The 24,131-nt window shown below is 35.7% G+C and overlaps 1 protein-coding gene across 4 annotated transcripts in view; it reads left to right on the top strand.

The window, feature by feature from the left end:
* Positions 1-24,131, top strand: part of SLC29A4 (solute carrier family 29 member 4) — an 838,710-nt gene that overhangs the window by 583,919 nt on the left and 230,660 nt on the right. For all 4 annotated transcript variants that reach the window (XM_044089484.1, XM_044089483.1, XM_044089482.1 and 1 more), the window contains one exon: positions 6,086-6,214. In XM_044089484.1, coding sequence (XP_043945419.1) covers positions 6,086-6,214 — 129 coding nt within the window. The remainder of the gene's footprint in view (positions 1-6,085; positions 6,215-24,131) is intronic.

Raw genomic sequence — 24,131 nt, 5'->3', positions numbered from 1 at the left:
TCTTTTCTGTACTAGTTTCCTCCTTCTATTGTATAGCTTGTTTATGGCAGGGGTCCACCAGACTGGTTTCCTTTTTTTGGAGGAGTGAGTCTTGGTTTAGCTTGGGATAGCAGGATCCATGCATTCTTGTATGTGCCCATAGAATGCATTAGTAAAGGATTTTGCAGCTTGGGCAGTGTTATCCTTTAGCATGGGGGATTTGAAACTTTCCACCTCGTTCTTAAGTAATGTGAAGTTTGCTTTTGAAAAGTTTTTTATGGTGGTTTCTTTGACTGGGGGTGGGGGCGGAATGTGGATATCCCGTGTGATTAGTTTATGGTCAGATCTAACCAGTGAGGGATTGACCTCCGGTGTGGAACACCGGTCGCCCATGTTGGTGATGACCAGGTCCAATATGTTGTCACCTCTGGTGGGGGTGTTGACCAGTTGATCCAGGGCATTTGAGTTTATAAATTCTAGGAAATAGTGGGCAAGGGAGTTAGTACTTGAGTAGTTCTCCCAGTTAATGTTTGGGTAATTGAAATCACCCATTATCAGGGTGTTTGGTAGGACCTTTATGTTTCCCAGTGTTTCCAGAAATATAGAATGGTCATCCTGGGACATAGTGGGTGATCTGTAGCAAGCTACAATTTCAGTTGCAGTTCTGCCTGTTGTTAGTTGCACGTGGATGATCTCTGAAGCATCGTACTGTGCCACTAACCTGGAGGTATGGGTATCCTTGATGAATATGGATACGCCCCCACCTTTGGTATTTCTGTCCGGGTTTTGTGGCCGAAATGTATGGTATGAGTTGTAGCCTGGTAGTGCTGGGGTGCTCTCTGGAGCCTTAAACCAGATTTCTATTACTGCACATATATCGATTTTCTCCGTACTGAGGAGTGCCTCGAGTGCATGCATTTAGAGGTTTAGACTTCTGGCATTGAGTAGCATTACCCTCAGTTTGTTGTTACTTGTGCTATTTACAGCAGTGGGTTTGTCTTTTGAGCCTTGCCTATAAAAGGCACTATGGGGGGTGGCAAGAGCCTTGGCCAGTATTTGAAAGCCTAAGGGTGACAGGTGAAAGCCGTCTCTAGCAAAGCAGAGTGGCTTGTCAAGCATGTCATCCCAGGCTGACAGACACTGGATCCCCTTTGAATGACACCAGAAGTTTAGCCAATTGCTGAAATTGATAATTTTTTTCTTTATACCGTGGTATCATTCTTGGCAAGGGCAGGATGCTACTCAGGGTCAGAGTCATACTGGCTTGGGCTATGTGATCAGAGAGCTCTTCCATGTCTCTTTTCATGTAGTCCAGGGATGTATGGCTCAGGTCATTCACACCAACATGGACAGTGACAGAGTCGCATTTGTACTTGTTCTGGAGTGACCCGAGTGCTTGTGTTATGTGGTGGATCCTGGCACCCAGGAGGCAGTGAACAGTAACCTTCTCCTTGTTCAGCCTAGTGAGTAGGACATGAGTGTGTCTGACTATAGAGTCACCTATTACTAGTGTGCTGGGTATGTTATTTTGCCTTAAGGCTGTGATTGCATGGGACACTGGTTTTGTGAAGTATGTGTTTCGTGGTTTGTGTTGGGGGGGTGGAGATTGCTTGGATGTCTGCTTTGGACGTCTCTGTTGCTTTTTCAGATTTCTATTTAGAGTTTCCTAGTATGTTTTTGTGTATTTATGTGTATTTTTTGCCGGTGCTGGTTTCATATGTCTATGTGAGCCTGGTGGTGTGATACAAGTAATTCCTTTCTCCTCTTGACTGTCTGGTCCAGTCTTGGGTTGAGAGAGCTTAGTCTCCAGTTTGTCTGTATAATTGTATCTCTCGCATGTATTAATGTTTGGTGGTAGGAGGAGAGGGTTGTCTGTGTACATGAGGCAGTTGTAACATTGCCTTAAAATGCCCAGATTCACCAGTTAGACTGGAGAGTACACCTGAAACTGCCCTTTGGACATGCCTGGATAGGTAGAGTGAGCTGTTTTACTTATTGGCTGGTAATGTCGAATAGAGAGCCTTGTCCTTCTGTAGAGTATAGGAGGGTCTAGTGCTAAGGTTTATTAGTGCTTGCTATGAGTTTTGAGCAAGTGCGGGTCTGAGAAGTGAATGGTTTGAGTGCTTAAGTTGAAAGTTTGTCTAGTTCCAGGGAAAAAATTAAAGAGTATACTTTGTGGAACCGGGAATAATTATACCCTGGCTAATCGGCACTGCCCAGCGTGCAAAACCACACCAATGCGGGTTTTATAGCAGGGAAATTAAAGAAATAGAAATTAGCCCAAAGTGGACAATTAACTACTAATTTCTGGGCTGAAACCACTTCTCCAGGGACAGATAGGATGCTCAAAGCTCCCCCTCTCTCACAACAGAGAATCTTCATTCTAACCATGTAAGGTATGGGCAAACACAGAAACTTGTAACACAACCCTGAATTCAGCACTAACCTGAAAACTGGACTATACTAGCTTAGAAAGGTGGGAAAACAAGTATATATTTTCTTTTTTTCAGTAAATAAAGCAGATACAATCAAAAAACACTTTAAATGCACAAAAATGGCTATCACACTTGAGTGTGTAGCCTACAACAAACAGGTAATTTAAACACAAAACTGACTTTGTTAAAGTGCAGGCAGTAAAACAAGTACAATATGTAGCTGAAACAAGCTGTTTAAATCACAGAAACTCTAAAAAATTGGCATTTAGGCAGAATTAGCTAAAGGCAGCAAGAAAATGCAGAAAAATGATACTTAATCACTCCAAAGTCTCTCTTTTGTCTCTCTGCTGTAGAACTCTGCAGGGCACCAGGCAGGAGCTTGCAGAGCTGTATACTAGCACAAAAACCTTGCAAATGTGGGTTTTATAGCAGGGAAATGAAAGAGCTAGAAATTAGCCCAAAATGGCCAATAAACTACTAATTTCAGGGCTGAAACCACTCCTCCAGGGACAGATAGGCTGCTCAAAGCTCCCTTCTCTCACAGGTGAACAGAGAAACTTCCTTCTATCCAAGTAAGGTGTGGGCAAACACAGAAACTTGTAACATAGCCCTGAATTCAGCACTAACCTGAAAACTGGACTATACTAGCTTAGAAAGGCGGGAAAACAAAAATTTTTTTTCAGTAAATAAAGCAGACACAATAAAAAAACGCTTTAAATGCACAGAAATGGCTATCACACTTGAGTGTGTAGCCTATAACAGTTAAACAGGTAATTTAAACACAAAAATGACTTTGTTAAAGTGCAGGCAGTAAAATAAGTACAATATGTAGCTGAAATTTCTTTTTCTTTTGGCTTTTTCCCAGTTAGGGGTCGCCACAGCGGATCACATGTCTGCTCATGATTGGCAGTGGAGTTTTATGGTGCCGAGTTGCCAGCCCGGTGCCCAACCTTCCACAGAAGGCACACACATATGCCTAGGGCCATTTTGGAGTGTCAAATCCACCTACAGCATGTCTTCGGGATGTGAGAGGAAACCTGAGCACCCGGAGGAAACCCACACGACCACAGGGAGGACATGCAGACTCTGCACAGAAGGCACCCCAGCTGAGGATTGAACTGGAGAACCTCTTACTGTGAGGCGACAATGCTAACCGCTGCACCACCATGGTTGCCTCACAGTATGTAGCTGAAACAAGCTTTTTAAATCACAGAAACTCTAAAAAAATTGGCATTTTAGGCGGAATTAGCAAAAGGCAGCAAGAAAATGCAGAAAAATGAAAATCACTGCAAAGTCTCTCGTTTGTCTCTCTGCTGCTGTAGAACTCTGCAGGGCACCAGCCAGGAGCTTACTGAGCTGTATACTAGCACAACAACCTTGCAAATGCGGGTTTTATAGCAGGGAAATGAAAGGGATAGAAATTAGCCCAAAATGGCCAATAAACTACTAATTTTTGGCTGAAACCACTTCTCCAGGGACAGATAGGCTGCTCAAAGCTCCCCCTCTCTCACAGATGAACAGAGAAACTTCCTTCTATCCAAGTAAGGTATGGGCAATACAGAAACTTGTAACACAGCCCTGAATTCGGCACTAACATGAAAACTGGACTATGCTAGCTTAGAAAGGCGGGAAAACAAGTATATATATTTTTTCTTTTTTTCAGTAAATAAAACAGATACAATCGTTCTTAGATATAATACTATACCAACTTGGTAATATACCATTGTAAGATGTAGTACCATTTTGGCTTGGTATTATTCTAAGATATAGTAATATATTGACTTGGTAATGTATTTTTCTAAGATGTAGTAATATATTGATTTGGTATATTATTGTTGTAAGCTGCAGTACCATACTGACTTGGTAATGTATTGTTCTAAGATGTAGTAATATACTGACTTGGTAATATATTGTTCTAATCTGTAATACAATAATGGCTTGGTAATGTATTGTTCTAAGATGTAGTAATACACTGACTTGGTAATGTATTGTTCTAAGATGTAGTAATATACTGACTTGGTAATGCATTGTTCTAAGATGTAGTAATATACTGACTTGGTAATATATTGTTCTAATCTGTAATACAATAATGGCTTGGTAATGTATTGTTCTAAGATGTAGTAATACACTGACTTGGTAATGTATTGTTCGAAGATATAGTATTATACTGACTTGGTAATGTATTGTAAAGTGTAGTAGTATATTGATTTGGTAATGCATCGTTCTAAAATGTAGTACTGTACTCACTTGATAATGTATCGTTCTGAGATATAGTAATATACTGACTTGGTAATGTATTGTTCTAAGATGTAGTAATATACTGACTTGGTAATGTATTGTTCTAAGATGTAGTAATATACCAACTTGGTAATGTACTGTAAGGTGTAGTAGTATATTGATTTGGTAATGCATCATTCTAAAATGTAGTACTGTACACACTTGATAATGTATCGTTCTGAGATATAGTAATATACTGACTTGGTATTGTATCATTCTAAGATGTAGTACTGTACTGATTTGGTAATGTATCTTGCTAATTCTGCAATGATTCTGAGGTATGAGAACTGAACAGTACATCATAGGTTTTCCTTTTTAATGTTACTTTAAATGAGGGTTTATTGTTTTTATCCCCTAAATATATTAGGAGTAAACATTTAAATATTTTAAAAAAAGTTTTTTGGTTTGAGGAGAAGAGGAATTAAGAAAGGGAGTTTTGTGAGCATGTGCCCTGGCTGCATGCTGTGCATTAGAACCTCTGGTGTATTCCAAAGTCACATGGAGGTGTTCTCTGAAAGGGCGAACAGAGGTTTGCTTGTGTCATGCATGGATGTATGGGTTTGTTGGTTTTTCAGAATGTATTTATGAGCAAACATTGCAATATTTGTTTAAAAATAATGTTTTTCTTTGTTGTAGGGAGGAGAGGAATGAAAAGCACATTGTGCAGCTCCCTGTCGATGTTGTCAGCATGCAATGGGACAGCACAGCATCAAACAAAATTCTGTCCGTACCCCATGGATGAGAACTCCCATTCCCAGTTCACATGACTGCCACCCAAGGAACTAATGAGCTGTAGGGTCTCACCCAAAATAATAAACGGTCTCTTAATGCAGTCAGAAATGACAAGCTACATGCTCAGCTTAAATTCTTTATTTTTTTCTATGATGGTTGCCTTCCCTTCAGATCATCTCAAGATTCCTTTCCTTAACTAGCTACCATTTTACCTCCATTTTTTGTGTATGTTCCTGGTCACAGTCTAATAATGCATTATGTTATTGTCAGCAGACTGGATAACACAGTATTTTACTATTTATTCCATTTTCCTATCCCTAACTACCTCTAAAATTTCAAAAATGAGGTGCAAGTATGTGTGTGTGTGTGTGTGTGTGTGTGTGTGTGTGTGTGTGTGTGTGTGTGTGTGTGTGTGTGTGTGTGTGTATGTGTGTATGTAGGCACATCCTGTAAATGTTTGGTGTCCTGTTCAAATGTACGTTATGATCTTGCACCCAGTGAGTGCCTTGAGTGGTCCTGGCTACTCTGAGAACCTGATCTGGATTAAGCAGGTTACTTGAGATGAATGAATGAATGAATGAAGGAATGAATGAAAAAGATATGGAAGAAATAGCAATGGCTGTAATAGCTAAAATAATCCAATATTATCCTGCTTTTTTTAGGTTATATTTTTGCCTTGGGTCCTCTGCTCTTTGTTTCTATCTTTGACGTCTGGCTTGAATGTTTCAGCACACGGCAGGCTTATGCTATCAACCTTGTGGCTGTGGGCATTGTGGCATTTGGATGTACAGGTTGGTGGACTCAGAAAAATCATTTAATTTTATTTATTATACTTACTCTGTTTATGAACTCAGTGTATACTGGCATCCCTATGCATTCTTGTTTTCACAATGACTGGTTGGATTATATAACCCACACTGTGACTATCTTATTGTTGTATACATTTTCCTGAGTCATATTAAGATGCAGTTCAAGAACTGGGATTAGCTGTTGCACAATGCATGTAAGGTCATCCCCTTCCCCTAGTATTAGATTGTCAAGACACAGAGCAGCTTTCAGCTTTTCTGTCATTGTATTATACAGTAAGCTTTTATTGTTTCCCAATGTAGTATTAAAAAAAACTTTTCTGAGTAGCAAATAAGTAGAATAAAGTTTTCTATATTTTATGTATAAGTTTTACTTTGTTTTCTTCTAGTTAGGTAACATATTTTATTAGAGAACTCAAATATTCAACAAAGGATCAATGAACTTGAGAAAATGCTCAGTTATGCTTCTAAGTTATGTCTTATTGTTGTAAACTTTCAAAGTAAACCACAGGTCAGGAACACGAAGTTCAAAAAATTTCTGCTTTTAATCCACAGACTTAAAATACAGTAAAAAGTTGCTTTTAATCCACAGACTCAAAAAGCAGTAAGCGCTTTCATCCAACTCAGACTTCCTCAGACTGAATAATATAGTAAAATACTACTGACTTAAGATTTTAAGTTAGTAGTATTTTACTATATTATTCAGTCTGAGGAAGTCCGAGTTGGATGAAAGCGCTTACTGATTTTTGAACTTCGTGTTCCTGACCTGTGGTTTACTTTGAAATTTGACATTGTTCCAGAGAGGTGTGTTTTTGGTTATTGTTGTAAGCATTATTATTTCTTTGTCTGCTGTACTCTGTTCTGTACATACAAACATACACATACAACTGTACACACACACACACACACACACACACACACACACACACACACACACACACACACACACGCACATATATATATATATATATATATATATATATATATATATATATATATATATATATATATATATATACATATACACGTATATGGTCGATCATGTGTTAAGTCAACAGCTATTATGTCAACTGCATACAGTCAACTAAATAGCCGATTGATCAGTGTACAAGATTACACAGTTACCAGGGATTGGGAAATTTGTCTCAAAGTTAGTATATATACTTAGCACTGGATGTGGGGGGGGGGGTGCAGGGGGCAAAACTGCTGTTTTCCTGAATTTTTTAAAAATGAAAGTTTGCATGCATCGAGGCTGTTTCTTAGAGCATGCATACTGGCATGTTGATGTTCTGATGGTCGACAAGGGGTGTTTTCAGTAATTTAAAGTACACACCTGTATGTGTGTATATATGTGTACACACATACACACACACACACACACACACACACACACACACACACACACACACACACACACACACATATATATATATATATATATATATAATACAAGAAAAACATGGCCAAGTTAAGAGTTTTCACTGTATGATACCTTAGACTTCCTGTAATAGAGTCCCATGGGTTATATGCAAATGATCCTTTAAGGACATCAAGTATTTCAGCTAAATGGTTTCTGAATGTCTATGACTTTTAAATTTTTCTTTTTAAGTCTTTATGGATACATTCAGGCCAATAAAGACAAACCTTACTAGCTGCAAACATGCACATTTCGGCCTTCTTGTAACCTCATCAACAAATCATAAATTGATTGTTTGGCTATGCTTTAGAAACACAGGGTCTTTCAACTTGTCTGCTGTCCATAAACATTAAGATGTCAGCAAAATATCCCAACTAATATCCAAACCAAAGAGTAAAATGTTCGCACAGACAAACCAGTTAGTAAAAACTGCAAGAAAAAACTATCCAATCTAGAGTTTTCATTGTGTGATACCTTAAACCTCCTGTATTAGAGGCCAGTGGATATATGGACATGACCTCTTAAGGACATCAAATGCTTTAGCTGTATGGTTTCTGAATGTTCATTACTTTTAACTTGTATTCTTTTTAAGTCTATATGAATACATTCAGGCCAATAAACACAAACCACAATAACTGTGGACATGCACTTTTCAGCCTTCCAGCACAGCACAGGTGAATTGTTTGGCTATACTTTAGAAACACAGGGTCTTTAAATCCAGCTGATATTCATAACCATTAAGGTGTCTGCAAAATATCTAATCTAACATCCAAAACAAAGAGTAAAAAGTTCACACAGGTAAACCAATTAGTAAAAACTACTAGGAAAGTATAGCCAAGCTAGAGTTTTCACAGTGTGATACCTTAAACCTCCTTTTGTAGAGGCCCATTCAATATATATATAAAAACAGATTTTATATATAGATATATATATATATATATATATATATATATATATATATATATATATATATATGGGTCTAGGGGTCTACCTGAGAACACCGACATGCCAAAACACTGACAACGAAATAACCGACATGACAAAACCGAAAGTTTAAAAACACGAAACTTCACATGCCCGACAAACCACAATCCCGACAATCAATAAAACAAATAACTTTCCCGAAAAACACACACACAATACAAGCACACCAAAAACCTTACAAACCTACACTAAACCTTACATACACAACTATATATGCACTAACTTTAACCCAAACCCTAACCCTAAGGTCCGTCACTATCGCACACTTACCTTACCCGCACCCTAACCTTAACTCACTTAATCCGCCCCTAACCCTTAAGTCTGTCACTATTGCACACTTACCTCATCCACACCCTACCTTGACGTCTGTCACTATCACACACTTACTTTACCCACACCCTGACTCTAACATCCGTCCCTATCACACACTTACCTTAACATGTCGGTGTTCTCAGCATCGGGATTCTCAACTGTCGGTCTTGTCTGTTGTCAATCTTCCAGTGTCGGTTATCTCGTTGTTGTTCTTCTCAGTTTTTGGTGTAATCAGGTAGACCTGGGTCTAGGACTGTTGAGTGAAAGCTCGTTTCACTGAAACCAAAATGGGCGAGCAGACTTTTGTGAAACTGCATTTTCACTGAAAATGCACTTTCGCTAAAGTGAGCTAAAAAAAAACATGACAGAATGGCTGTTGCTGAGATTGTGGTACAATGGGGATAAGGGAATATTCCCCTTTCCCCACTGTAGTCCGATCTCGGAGTGAGAATATAAAAGTATGTGGGTGTGGGTGGTGCCCCCCTGCATAAGCATGTTTTTTTTTTTAATGTTTTTTTTTTTTTTGCAAACGTTTGTGGAAGTGTGTTCGATCGTTTCAGTTTCGTTGAAACGTGTCATCAGTAAATAGTCCTATCTCCATATATATATATATATATATATATATATATATATATATATGTGTGTGTGTGTGTGTGGGTCTACTGCCGTAGATTGAAATTACACTATTTTGAAATACGATAGTAGTGTCCCACTTACGCGAAAGTGCACTTTCGCGAAAGACACTAAGTCGAATGGGACATTTCCTGCACTGTGGTGTGGTAGTGATGGACCTTAGGGTTTGGGCTTGGGTGTAGGACAGTGGATAGCTAGTAGGGCTATCCACTATCCTTACCCCAAGCCCTAACCCTAATGTCTGTGACTACCACACCACAGTACAGGAAATAGGACCGTAACTACTGCTCAGTGGAGGAAATACAGTTTCCTGCACTGTGGTGTGGTAGTCACAGACTTTAGGGTTAGGGCTTGGGTTAAGGATAGTGGATAGCCAGTAGGGCTATCCACTATCCTTAACCCAAGCCCTAACCCTAAGGTCCATGACTACCACACCACAGTACAGGAAATAGGTCCCTAATTACTGCTCAGTTGAGGAAATAATTTTTTGCACTGTGGTGCGGTAGTCACGGAGCTTATGGTTAGGGCTTGGGTTAAGGATAATGGATAACCCTACTAGCTATCCACTATCCATAACCCAAGCCCTAACCCTTCATTCTAGTGACTTTTGTGAAAGTGCACTTTTGTTGAAGTGCACTTTCACATTAGTGGGATACTACTATTGTATTTCGAAATAGTGTAATTTTGATCTATGGTAGTAGACCCATATATGTATATACATGTGCGAATGAGTGGTACAGGTGATCTACAGTGGCAGGGCTAACCACCCAATGGTGTAAACTTTGGTTCGAGATGACTGTCACTGTTGAAGTGACACCCCAACCCCATGTGTAAAATGGGAAAAAGGAGTTGAGGATGGATGGATAGATATATATTTATAGATGTACAGATGAATTTATGATGTAGTACGAGATCACACAATTCACAAGGTTTGGGAAGTATGCCCTTACCCTGTGTTTGTGCAGTCTCGGAGTTAGTATATATAATTAACATGGGATGTGGGTGTACAGGGGACAAAAATTATGTTTTCCTGAATTTTTTTAAAGTGAACGTTTGCATGCATCAAGGCTGGTTGTCTTAGCATGCATAGTGGCATGTTGATGTTTTGACTAATTTAAAGTACACTTATATATATATATATATATATATATATGTGTGTGTGTGTGTGTGTGTGTGAGTGTGTGTATATAATACAAGAAGAACCTATCCAAGTTGAGTTTTCACTGTATGATACCTTAAACCTCCTGTAGCAGAGGCCCGTGTGATATATGTAAATGACCTTAAAGACTTCAAGTGTTTCAGCTTTATGGCTTCTTTTTTTTTTTCAAAACAGGTTTATTGTTTTAACATACAAGAGAAATATCATAACAATTTTATACAAGTAATTAAAAATAGATATGATTATAACATTCAACAAAACAACTAAAATATTTACAAAGACATCCACTACAATCAGATCAATTAATTAAACTAAAATACCATGCTATTGAAATTAGGATTTTTTTAACAAATTTTGTAAATTATCCCATACAATATAATAAGATGTTTTTCTAGTTGTTCTTGACCTAATTGTGTTTATTTCCATATGGCACACTATATTCATAACATTTTTAAATTCATTGAACGAAGGAGGTGTATCTGAAATCCAATTTTTGGTTATTATTTTCCTAGCCACTGCTAGAATAGACCATAACAAGGGAAGCTTAACCTTTTTAACACTTTGAGGTACAGGTGTGTTGAATTATTATAAGAGATTTAGAAATAATTAAATTATCTGTAAAAAGAGCCTGCAAAAATTCATTAATTGACTTCCAGTATTCTTTCAATTTTATACAGTCATAAAACATATGAGCCCAGTCAGCATTAATTTCTACATTACATCTCTTACATAGATTATCTTTATTATTTATTTTATTCATCATCAAAGGTGTATAAAAAGATCTATGTAAAAATTTCCATGTATAAAGTCTCCAGACAATGGAAGACGTAGTTCTATAGGCAGATTCCAATATATATTGTTTATCTTGTTGATTTGGTGGGTCCCCATTAATAGAAGTGAAATAATTCCAGTATGTATCTACACTGTAAAAAGTTTCTTGCCTGATAATTTTATGTATGTATGAAAGTTTACCTTTATCAGAAACTTTATGTTGTAAATTTAATATCAAGTAATCAATCAGTGTTGGAATAGATTCTTTAACTGTTATAGACATTAGATCTATTTTATTAATGAGATGTTGTCTAAAGGTCTGAACCTCTAACCAGCAAGTTTCTCTTAGATCAAATTCTTGTTTTAAGAAATCGAGATTTTTAACTTTATTATCAGATATCAACTGATACCAGTACTTTAGATCATTATCTATAGCTAAATGAGTTCCTTCAGAAGTAGATAACAAAAGCATACCCTGAGTATACATTATAGGGAATATAATAAAATTCCATTCCCTATACTTAGGGTGCATGAATATAGTTACGATAGCTAATAATAATATTTAATGGGTAACAAACCATATGTTTAGGTGTAATAGGTGAAGTACAAAATTCCTTTAGTAACCATAACATGGAGTTATTTACAATCATATTTTTCTGTGTTAAGGAGATTTTCATGAAGTGCATACTAATTAGCTCCCAATAATCTTTCCATTTTGCGACATATGACTGATCTATTAATAAAGTAATAACTTTTACAATAGAAGAGATAGTATATAAATTAAAGTCTGGAAAAGAAATACCCCTTGAGACCAGCTATTAGTATGTTTCTTTAATGCAATCCTAGGTCTATTAGGTGCCCATAGGAAATTTAACATTAGTGTATTCAGTTTCTTGATAATTATTTTTGTAGGTGGAAGTATTATTGATTGTATTAAGTATAAAATCTTGGGGAATATTATCATTTTAATAATTGTAAGTCTCTCCTCCATAGTAAAAAACATATTATTCCAGGTATTAAAAGATTTTGTATATTAAGAAAACAGGTATTATAATTATTATATATAATAGATTTAATATCTTTAGATAGTATTATACCTAAATAAGTTATCTGACCTGAATTGGGTACATATTTAGTAAAATCACTAATGAGAATATTTTTTCTGTATATATAGGTAGTATTTTAGTTTTTTCTTCATTGAATATTAAACCAGAAATACTTTTAAAATTCATCGCTTTATCAAATAGAGACTGCATAGAAGAATTAGATCCTGCTGATGTAATTAGAACATCATCTGCAAAAGTTGAATTTTGGATGTTGTATTTTCATCTATTTCAAAACCCTCTATGTCAGTACTGTTTCTGATCAAATTAGCCCAAGGCTCCATTACTAAAGTGAATAATAGTGGAGAAAGTGGACATCCTTGTTTTGTACCTTTAAAATGGGTATTTTTGTGAAACATATGTTCCTACCTTAATATAAGCCAATGTTCCTTTGTATAAATGCTCAATTAGATTTACAAATGCATCTGAGAAGTTTGTGCACTTCAGTAAGGTAAACAGATAGTCCCAACTTACTGAATCAAATGCTAAACTTATATCAAGACTAATAAGTGTTAAATCTTTCTTTTTCCTATTTGCAAAATCAATTAATGTTAAAGTTCTTCTTATATTATCAAAAGTATTTCTATTTACAATGAAGCCTGTCTGATCTATATCTATAATGCCGGGGATGATTGTCTTCAGTCTATCAGCAAAAATACTCATAAACATTTTATAATCAACATTAAGTAATGAGATGGGCCGATATGAAGTACATCTAGTTGGATCTTTATTAGGTTTTAAAATTGGCAAAATAAATGTATATTGCCAAGATGGGGGGTTATTAACTCAGTTTGGGCCAAAATAAAAACCTTATGTATTAATGAATATGTACTTTTGAAAGGATTTTATATATCTCTGGTATAATACCATCATTACCCGGTGCTTTGTTTGATTTAAGCTTATTTATTTGTGTAATAACCTCTGTATATGAAATCTGTTGTTTATTAAGCTTTTTATTCATGTTTGTGGTTATAAACTCCTTTATTTTATCTTTAGGTTCCATGTTAATGTTATTATGGTTAATTTTGTGAATGTGATTTCTAAATTCATCTAGTATTTCTGGTATACTAGAAACATTCTTCTTTTTCCTTAGAGAAAAGATTTCTTTGATATGGCTTTGTTTATTCAACCTTTTTGTTTTATTTTTAAGTCTATGTAAGTATTTGGGACTTATTGAATAAGACAAAAACTTGTATTTCTCTAAAGTTATTTTAACTTTATGAGTTAAAATTTCTTTGTATTTCTCATTTAGTTTATTTCTTCAATAACTTTCTTGTCCATAATATTTTCTTTATTATTATGTTTATAAGAGTCTAATTTACTTTGAATATCTAACAATTCCTTATCCCAAGATTTCCTTTTATTATTATACCATCTGATACTTTGTCCATATAGATATGATTTTAAGGCATCCCAAACATAGACAATGGAGACTTCAGGAGTATTATTTATGTCTAAAAAATTTTTTACTTCTGAAAGTATATATTCTTTATAGTCTTTTAGTTGAGTTAAGTATGCTGGTATCCTTTTGATCTGAACAGTATGAGTATTTTTTATCATGAATTCAAAAACAATTGAATTATGATCAGATATAGGACATGAAATTATTTTGGAATTAATTAAATCTGTTATCATCTGGTTAGAAATAAAGACCCTATCTATTTTTGAATAAGTTTTGTATCTGTTAGAAAAAAGGTGTATGGTAATGATTTTGAATCTATCTGATTATTAATATCATTCAAATGATAAGAATTAGCAAAATCATTTAAATGTTTTGCATTAGATGTAATTCTTCTTTTCCTATAGTGGTAGTATCACTTTCATGTAGTATACAATTAAAGTCACCAGCTAAAATAATATCTCCTATAGAGAATGATATGATCTTATCAAGATGATGTTTCACTGTATTAATACCAATTCCAGGTATCCAGTATACATTAATTAAAGTGTAAGTCTTCCCATTAATTTGTATTGTAACCATACAAAACATTCCTTTGTCATCCTGATAAGACTTAATGGTTTTAGGAATGGGCAAACTTTTATTCCATAAAATAGCCACTCCTCTTTTTTTCTGAGTGTGCTCTGAACTAACCAATACTGTATATTTGTTTGTGGCTAGTTTATCAATATCTTTTTTCAAGAGATGGGTTTCTTGCAGGAAGACTAAGTTGGCCTTATGTAAATTAATGTATCTTATTAGGCTTGCCCTTTTACACGGATTATTCAATCCATTAATGTTTAAAGAAATTCCTTTTGAAGATGTCATTTGGCATTTTTAAAACTTAAGAATCTTATGATCAAAATAACAAATAACAACATAAGTAATGTTACATCACTTCCTTTAGGTGTACCTTTAAATATAGCTGTATTTATTGAATCTCTTATGGGATTTTGTATAGGATTCAATTTTGTTTGTAGTGACAATGAGTGTACAAAATATATTGTGGATGTCAAAACTATATACGTATAACAATGAACAAGTGAAAATAATGTAAGGATTAAACCTTGCATCCAGCCTGGAGTTAAAAACTCCAACTTAGAGTAGTATTTACCACTCAAGTTAACCCCCTACCCTAAGCAGCAGTACCTCAGCTACCACCTTATCAATTTAATACTGGATATATTTAACTTAAATTAACAGCTTTCAATTCAATTATCTAGCAAGACAAGACTACACATTTGATAAAACAGCATCATATAAACTAAAATAAACTTTTTTTTTTTTTAAAACTATTCATACTACTATATACATCTATGTAATATAATACACTTGTATTCAAATAGCATTCAAATAATCTTGATATTAGGAACCAAGAGGAGAGAGAGAAATAAAAGACGTGAAAGAGGGAGAGAGAGTGAAAGAAAGAGAGAGAGAAAAAAAGGAAGGCATATTTACATATTAATTTATTCAAAGTATGTAAAAATAAGTTCTAACATTCATTTAAATCAAAAACTTTGGCTAATATGGTTCAGACATTACATATATTAAGATGCATCTATTTTCTGTCATGTAAATGCAGTCAACAGCTTCCAAAAAACCCCCTTGAATTGCTTGTATATAAGCATTTTACTCATACTCATTATTGTCAATAGAATAAAATATTATATTTATAGAAATTGTTATAAATCATACTGCATAGTTATGCAAATTCTCAGAAACACTTGCATTATTGTAAAAGAAGCCATCTGTATTTTGTATGTCTATACTACTGCTTTAAAATATATCACATGACAATTTCTTCCAGAATAGAATTATAAAGTTATTTATGCTTGTCAATCAGATGAATTAAATGAGTTATAGTAATGTATATGTTTGGAACATAAGTTTTTAACACAGATTAGTATGCTGCAGTCAAGTAGATTTTCAAAAACACTTGAATAAATGTTTCATTTTCTATGCCTTCTAAAATAAGACATTTACTTACTACAAGAAACTGCATCATTTAAAATCATTATAACTGAACATATTTTATGAATTATAACATAGATATTTAAGTAATTATATAAAATAACTCACATTTAAATGTTAAAGAGTTCATTTTCCTTCACATAGTCACATTTGCATCAGTTCTACTTCCTGGTAGAGTGTTCTTCCTGAATCTGCGATGTGTCAGTGTGATATCTGGGTCAAAGGTCAAATTGACTGCTTTCAGCTTCTCTGTGAGAATTCTGAGAGTTGAAGCTTTTAAAACAACTCGAGGACACTGTTCATGAGGTAGCCACATCCCAGATTGTCTCCCTTAACATTTTGGTGGGAAACTTGTTAAAAACTAGTGACAAACATTCATTTAGCAGTGTAAATGCATCTAAACATGACAAAACCTTTGCGATGTATTTTACAGGTTATTACAGCCTCTATGTAAGTGAAATTAAGCCCAAAGTTATTAATAAGTAATAAAACTCAATATTTTTGTCCCAACTCAATTTTTATGCAAATCTTATTATTTACTTTGTCTATATGATCAAAAGCATTTATATATATTAATATGAAAAAAAATAAAGAGAAAGAATAAAGAAAAGAAAAAGAGAGTAGAAAATAAAAGAGTGTAAAGCAGAAATAAAAACAATGTAAGAGAAAGCTATAAGAAGTATATACAATGGAATATTACTTACTGTTTATATTAATAGAGTTAAAAATAAAACATATTATTTACTATTATTTAGTTCTAATTATTATTAGTTAAAGCATGACAGATTATTTACAAACAAGCATAAGCAGTATAATCAAGAAAGTATAATTAGGAATAGCATTTGAAGAACATATAAACTTTTTTACAAGGAATAAATATGTTATTATTCCATTTATCATATTTTCATTACTCTTCTCTCCCTGCCCTCCCCACCCTTTACCCACTACATAATCTAAATAGAATGTCATTGTTTAAACAAAGAAAAGAAGAAAAGGAGAAAGAAAGAAAAAAAATGTATAAAATTACTGACCTTACTTCTCTTTTTCAGAAAGAGAAACAAATTGAATAATAGCTTGTTATTAGTTCCTCAGATATTTTGACTGGTTATGAAACAAAACATTTCTTTGCACACAGAGAATAACTTTGATTAAATCTTTTTCAGAATATTTGTGGCTTTCTGGAAATGCAGGAACTATATTTAAAAAGATTAATAATTTAGTAAAATGATGAGAGAAAAAGAAAAAAAACATAGAACAAATCATTTGTTTTTAGTCTCTTCTTCTTCTCTGAAGTCTTCCACGAAGTTTCAGTTGCCAGTCTCTTTAATGAAGGACTAGCCCATTCCATTTCCTCTATTTTATCCAAAATCTTATTTTTTTTGATAAACAGTAAAGCAGAGTCTAAGTCATCAAAAATTTTAGGACCATCAGGAAGGAAGATTTTTAGCTTGGCCGGAAACAGAAGGTATGTTTTAAACTGTGCTTTTTTAAGCTCCCTTATTAGTGGCAGAAAAACTTTTCTTTTAGCTATTATCAAGGAAGAATAGTTATTGTCAAAACGCACAGTTGTCTTATTAATCTTAACAGGAGCTTTAGCCCAAGCAGATTTAAGAACCATCTCTTTATCAAAAGATGATAGAAATCTAACTATAACTGATCTAGGATAGTTTTTGTTAGAGTTAGTATTAGCTATAGATCGATGTGCTCTTTCGATACCAAAAGAGAATGCTTCTGGTAAGTCTAAAGTTTTAGGGAGCCATGTTGTTAAAAAAGAAGTAATATTGTTACCTTCAACATTTTCTGGCAGTCCAAAAATCCTAATGTTATTGCGCCTAGATCTATTTTCCAGGTCATCCAGCTTTGTTTGTAAATGTGTATTTTGTTTCAGCAGAAACTCAATGTTGATTTCCTCTTCTTGGATTCTATTTTCCATGTCATTCACAGCTTCTTCTATGCCTGTCATCTGGATCTTCTGTTGTTGCAGGTCTATATGTAACAAGTCTATTTGTTTTGTAGTTTTTCTATGAAGGTATCAATTTTAGTATCCATTTTATCCATCTTAGCAGTAAGTTGCTGGATTATAGTTATCAGAGACTGAAGTTCTTTCTTGATGCTGGAGTCTTGAGAATTTGTCTTACTGGAACTCATTTCAGACTGATAAACTGACAGGAAAATTTCCAAAGTGATTTCTGACAGGAATATTGTTAAAATTTCCTTTCTTTTTTAGATATAGTTCAAGAACTATATAAAACAAACATATTTAGAAAGAAAATTACTTCAAAAATTAATTTTTAAGTAATTAATTCCTATCAGTGTAATGAAATTGGTGGAGCTGAAGAAATCTGCTGCTATCCTGTGTTCATCCTTGGCCACGCCCCCTCAGCTTTATGGCTTCTGAATGTCCATGACTTTTAACTTTTTCTTTTTAAGTCTTTATGGATACATTCAGGCCAATAAAGTCAAACCCCAGTAGCTGTGGGCATGCACATTTCTGTCTTTTTATGACCTCATCAACAAAGCATAAGTGGATATTGACGCAGGAGGTCAACTGCAGACATTACAGTAGATAAAAAAATCTCCTATTACTTTCATGCACAAAATAATTTCTTAAGCTGCAGTCATCATTTCTTTACACTGTTTTTCAGAGATCATTCAGAATGTGAAATCATCATTTAGTTTATGCTATTATGCACTTTGTAGTGTTTTCATTTTTTTCATAACATTTTAAATATAAAATGACTTGTCGGTTATTTCCCTAAATATAAGGAAAGTAAAATATGTGGCTGTTGATTATTTCCTTATGGCACACAATACCTCCAGGAAGAGAGAAGCATTGCCAAATGTAAGCCTAGTACTTGAAGAAAGCTTTAGAAGTTAAGAGAATTCCAACAATGCTTTTTCATGATATTTAAAATAAAAAAAACACAGTGGCTTACTCTTTGAATAGTCAAGGTTGCTGGTTTTCATATGAAGTAATTCTAGAATGAGGCTGTATTGTTTTCTGCATCAGCAGCCCTTTCTGCTGAAACCAGTCTTGCTTAAGAATAATATGGAACTGGATAACTTCACCTGACATTTCTGCCCTCACATCACTCCCAAATCTCATTTTGGATGCATTGAACCTGAGCCGAGGTGCACATCTGAAATTTATGATAGTTCAGATGACTTAGTCTCCTTTCCACCTGAAGATTTACCTTAGATCATTTCCAGAAGGTAGTCCTGTTTCAGTTTCTCCTTGGACTTTGGTGAATGATTCTATGTATCACTTGTGCATTGTCTCCCGATAAAAACTAATTAATATTGTCCAGTTTCCTTTATTAAAATCAATTTTGTGGAAGGTAAAAAATTAAAGGACTAATGGAAATTTTTTGTAGAGTTACCATTCCTCAAATTAAAACAATCTATTTTTAGGTAGTAGTGTATTTAAGATGTCACATGGCCCTATGTCAGGTCCTTGACTATGGTGGTGTGACTCTTACTACACTTAAGGCCCAGATTTTTATCTTCCTTTTTTCCATCTAAATTCTTGAATGTTCACTTATCAGCTTGTCTCTGTGGGAATATTTCCCATTCCTTTAAGACTCACAGTAAAGATGTTTGGGGAGGACCTCTGATGCTACACTAACCCTGCATAGTTTTGAAATTCTGCTGCTTGGAGTGCTGTCCTTTTGGCTTAAACCCCAACTAGAAGAATGTCAGATGCCTTGTAACCTTTCAATTTTTTTCTTTGTAAGGCCTTGTAGTTTCTTTTATTTCTTCTCCATTTCTCTAGCCTTTTCAGACGTTGCCTTACATGATGATTCATCTCTAATTTTTCTTATTCTGTTTGCAAGGTATGGGGGAGTTTATTCTGTATAGTGTAGATCGTTTAAGGCAGCTGTTACTTTTACTGGACCTTAGACTACAGGAAAACAAGTTATGTTTTATTTTCTTGCAGTACTGGAAGCCAATTTGAGAAAACCAACCATTCTGTATGAGTTTCTAGGTGCAGTAGAACTAGATATGGCTTTCTGGCTGAATGAATGCAGGTAGCTAGCATGCTTCATCCTTGAGGATAGTAGCTATCCTGATACATTTTTAGATGGTTTCATTAGTTTTCTTTTATGTAATCATGGCACAGTCAGATTGGTATTTAAAATTACAATGCTAGAAACTGTTTACAATGCTAGAAACTGTTTAGTACACCTGATGTGACCTTGCTGTTGAAGTCAACCAACAGATAACATTTGGAGTTGTTACCTGGATTCAGGTGCATGGTTTGTTTTTCTACCCAACTAGTTACTATAAAAACAGTGACACTGACAATTTATACTTGTTAGACACTTATTAGTTAATGGCTGTAATATTTAATGTTTTCAAAATGGATTTTGCCTCATCATCTCCCTTTGATTCTTAGTCAAAGTCAAACTAAACTTTATTGTCATTTAGAGCTATGCATGTGTGGCCTAAATGAAATTTTGTGCATCATCTCAATTCTTGTGATTACAAAGGAAAGTGAAACAACACATACAAGTAGAGGGGTCTATATCATGACATCAAAAAGACCGGAGATCAAACGGCATTTACATCAAAAATACCATTTATCGAAGTCGCTGTTGTGGGGGCGCAGCCCCCCCCCCCCACACCCTCCACCATACCTCTCAACTGTACAGATTGAAGTCACTAAATAATGACATACATTTTATTGAACATCAGATCCTTCAGAAAATGTATACTAAAACAAACTCTTTTATACTAGCAACTTTCTAAGTTTATAAGAGCAATATTTAAAATATGTCCCTAGTTTTGGGTCTTTGTCCCCCCATTTTGTCAGGCTTTGTACAGATTTCTAGCACTAAGTGTTGAGAGGTATGCCCTCCGCTAATTATATATACCAACTCCGAGATCACACAACAGTGAGGAAAGGGCAAATTTTCCGATCTTCACTGTGTCGCAATCTCACAATAAACACCTCGATGAACTGCATTTCCAATGGAAATGCCGTTCGATCACCGGTCTTTTCATAGGTTCATAGATTAGTACTAGGCTAACTGCCCTTGCAAGCCATTTTTAAGCCTAGCCAATTATCCCATGTGAGACTCAAACCCTGCACCTTGTGTTTGTAAGGCAAACACCTTAACCATTAGGCCACACTCCCAACCCCTTTGGTAATATAGACCCCAAGTAGACGAATACGCATAACTAACAAATACAATACTACTTCTAATACATGCAAGAAAGAGCAGAGATATTTGACAACACTCATATATGAAAGGAATACTCTCCTGAGTTAAATTAACTTGCATAAGTTATTTGTCTAATATTGTACTTGATTGAGTTAAATAATACTGACTATGGATGTAATAAATAAATAAATACTGTATTTACTTGGAATATATGTAAATATATATTGAACAAATAAATAAAAATTGATGAATCTGTCCAGACCCCTGAGACTAGTACCCAAGTTCAGAAGTCTAATCACTGTAGGGTAGAAACTGTTACTGAATCTTGTAGTCCTGTAGCAGATGCTGTGATATCACCTACCTCATGCCAGATGCTTAAACAGCCCATGTACAGGATGTGTGGTGTCCTGTATTATTCTGGTGGCCTTTCGGATGCTTCTTGCAGAATAAAGATGTATTGATGGAAGACTGGAACCTATTACCATCTCTGCAAGCCTCACACTGTTTGTAGCACCTTCCTTTCTGTAACTGTGCAGCTTCCAAACCACACTGTGAAGTTGCAGGTGAGGATGCTCTCTATTGCACCTCTATAGAGGGTGGAGAGAATATGAGGAGGAAGCTTAGCTTTTTTCAGCCTTCTTAAAAAGTGGAGGTGTTGGTGTGCTTTCTTGACCAGTTGGCTGGTGTTTCCTGACCCCAAGAGATCCTCAGATATGTGTACACCCAGGAATGTTATACTCTTAACCCTCTCCGTACTTTGACCATTGATCCTGAGCACTGGGTGGTTTGTTCTCCTTTTCCTGAAGTAGATGATAATCTCTTTGGTCTTGCTTACAGTCAGGTCAAGGTTGTTCCCCTCACACCAACTGAACAGAGATGTCACCTCTTCTCTGTACACCCTTTCATCCTCATTTGTGATGAGACCCACAACTGTGGTGTCATCAGCAAACTTGATTATATGATTAGACTTGTGCTTAGAATAGCAGTCATGGGTCAGGATGGTGAATAACAGTGGGCTGAGAACACATCCCTGTGGAACCCTGGTGTTAATCGTGAAACACGTTGATGTGTTCTTACTTGAACACACCCTCTATGGTCTCTCAATCAGGAAGTCCAGGATCCAGTTTCAGAGATGTTTACTGATTCCTAAATGTGCCAATTTTTCTTTCAGCTGCATTGTTACCACTATATTAAATGCAGAAGTGAAGTCTATGAGCAGCATCCTCACATAGTGGTCTTTGCTCTCTAAATGATCAAGGGAGATGTGTAGTGCTACTGATATGGCATCAGCAGTGGATCGGTTAGCTCTGTACACAAACTGCAGAAGGTCAAAATCAGGAGGCAGGCATGCTGAGAGATCCTTTTTTTTCAAAACATTTCATAACAGCGGATGTCAGAGTGACTGGTCTGTAGTTGTTATGGCTGGAGGGAGTGGTTTTCTTAGGTTGTGGGATGATGTTAGTTTTCTTGTAACATGAGGATACTTTTGCCATAACGAGAGGCATTAAATATTTCCTTGAGCACTGTGCATAGTTGATCAGCACAGCATTTTAACACCTTGCCCAGTATGTTGTCTGGGCCAGCAACCTTCCTGGGGTTCACTCTCCTTAGCTCTCTTCTTACCTCCTCTGTGCCGAGGCTGAGTACTGCATCCTTCTCATCAGTGGGTAGCATTAGTGCCAACCTGTTGTTTCTTTCCTCAGATCTACCAAAGAAGATGTTCAAACTGTCCAGGAATTCAATGGTGTTCTCACACTGTACTGACCTGATTTTGTAGTCAGTGATCTCCTGTATGCTTTGCCATAGTCTCCTTGCATCCTTCATGTCTTCATAGTGGCTCTGTACCTTTCTGCCATACTCCCTCTTAGCCTGCTTTATACCCCTCCTCAGATTACCTCTTGCTACACTTAGGGCTGCTTTGTCCTTAGCCCTTTAAGCTGCATTTCTCTCCTTCAGAAGCTCATATACTTTAGGGGTGAGCCATGGCTTCTGGTTAGCTCTAATAGTGATACTCCTGGTATTTGTTACCCCATCAACACAGTTTGAAATGTATGCCATCACAACCGCAGTGTATTCATAAATGTTCAGATGCCGATTCACTGTGGCTGCCTCCTTGAACATATGTCAGTTGGTTCTTTCAAAGCAGTCTTGGAGGGCCTTGATAGCCCCCTCAAGCCATACCCTGATTTATTTCTTTGTGGGTTTCACTCTAACCAGTGCAGGTGTGTAAGCTGGTGATAGCAAGATGGTATAATAGTTAGAGTTTTCCATTTGTGGAAGTTGCATAAGTATATAGTCTTATAAGCTTTCTTCAAGTTTATGTACACCTTGTCACGGATATTATCACCCTTTGTAGGAATGTCCACATACTGCTGGTAGTGTGGGATCACTATTTTTAGATATGCTTTATTAAAGTCACCGGCTGCCACATGTACAAAGTCAGGATATTTGCTCTGCAGCTCACCCATGTGATTGCATAGTTTATTTAGAGCCTCAGTGGTATTAGCACTGGGTGGGATATACACCACTGTTACACTGACCCCATTCAGCTCCCTGGGCAAGTAAAATGGTCTACATTTAATGGACAGGACAGCAGTGTGATAGTATGATTTCACAGTTGCTACATCATCTTTTGTTAACACAGATGCAGACTCCACCTCTTCTGGCCTGTCCGCACAGTGTATGTTTTCTGTCTGCATGAAACAACGTAAAATTCTGTACGTTTACTGCACTATCATTTATCTTGCCATGCAGCCACGTCTCAGTAATCAAAAATAAAAAGGTATGTCTCACCTTATCCTTTCTGGGGACTTCCAGTCTCAAGTAATCCATCTTGCTGTCCTAATTGCTATCCTAATTGCCTGCTTCATTAGTAGGGATGCTCTGTAGAAGCATGGGAGTTGAATGTGTTTATCTTATTTAAGTCTATTAACCTATTGACTGGGAAGT

The sequence above is a fragment of the Protopterus annectens genome, chromosome 12.part0 (assembly GCF_019279795.1).
Source record: "Protopterus annectens isolate FY-2018-M chromosome 12.part0, PAN1.0, whole genome shotgun sequence".
Taxonomy (NCBI): Eukaryota; Metazoa; Chordata; order Ceratodontiformes; family Protopteridae; genus Protopterus; species Protopterus annectens.
The sequence above is the reverse complement of the archived record's forward strand: the minus strand, read 5'-3'. Positions and strand labels throughout refer to the sequence as shown.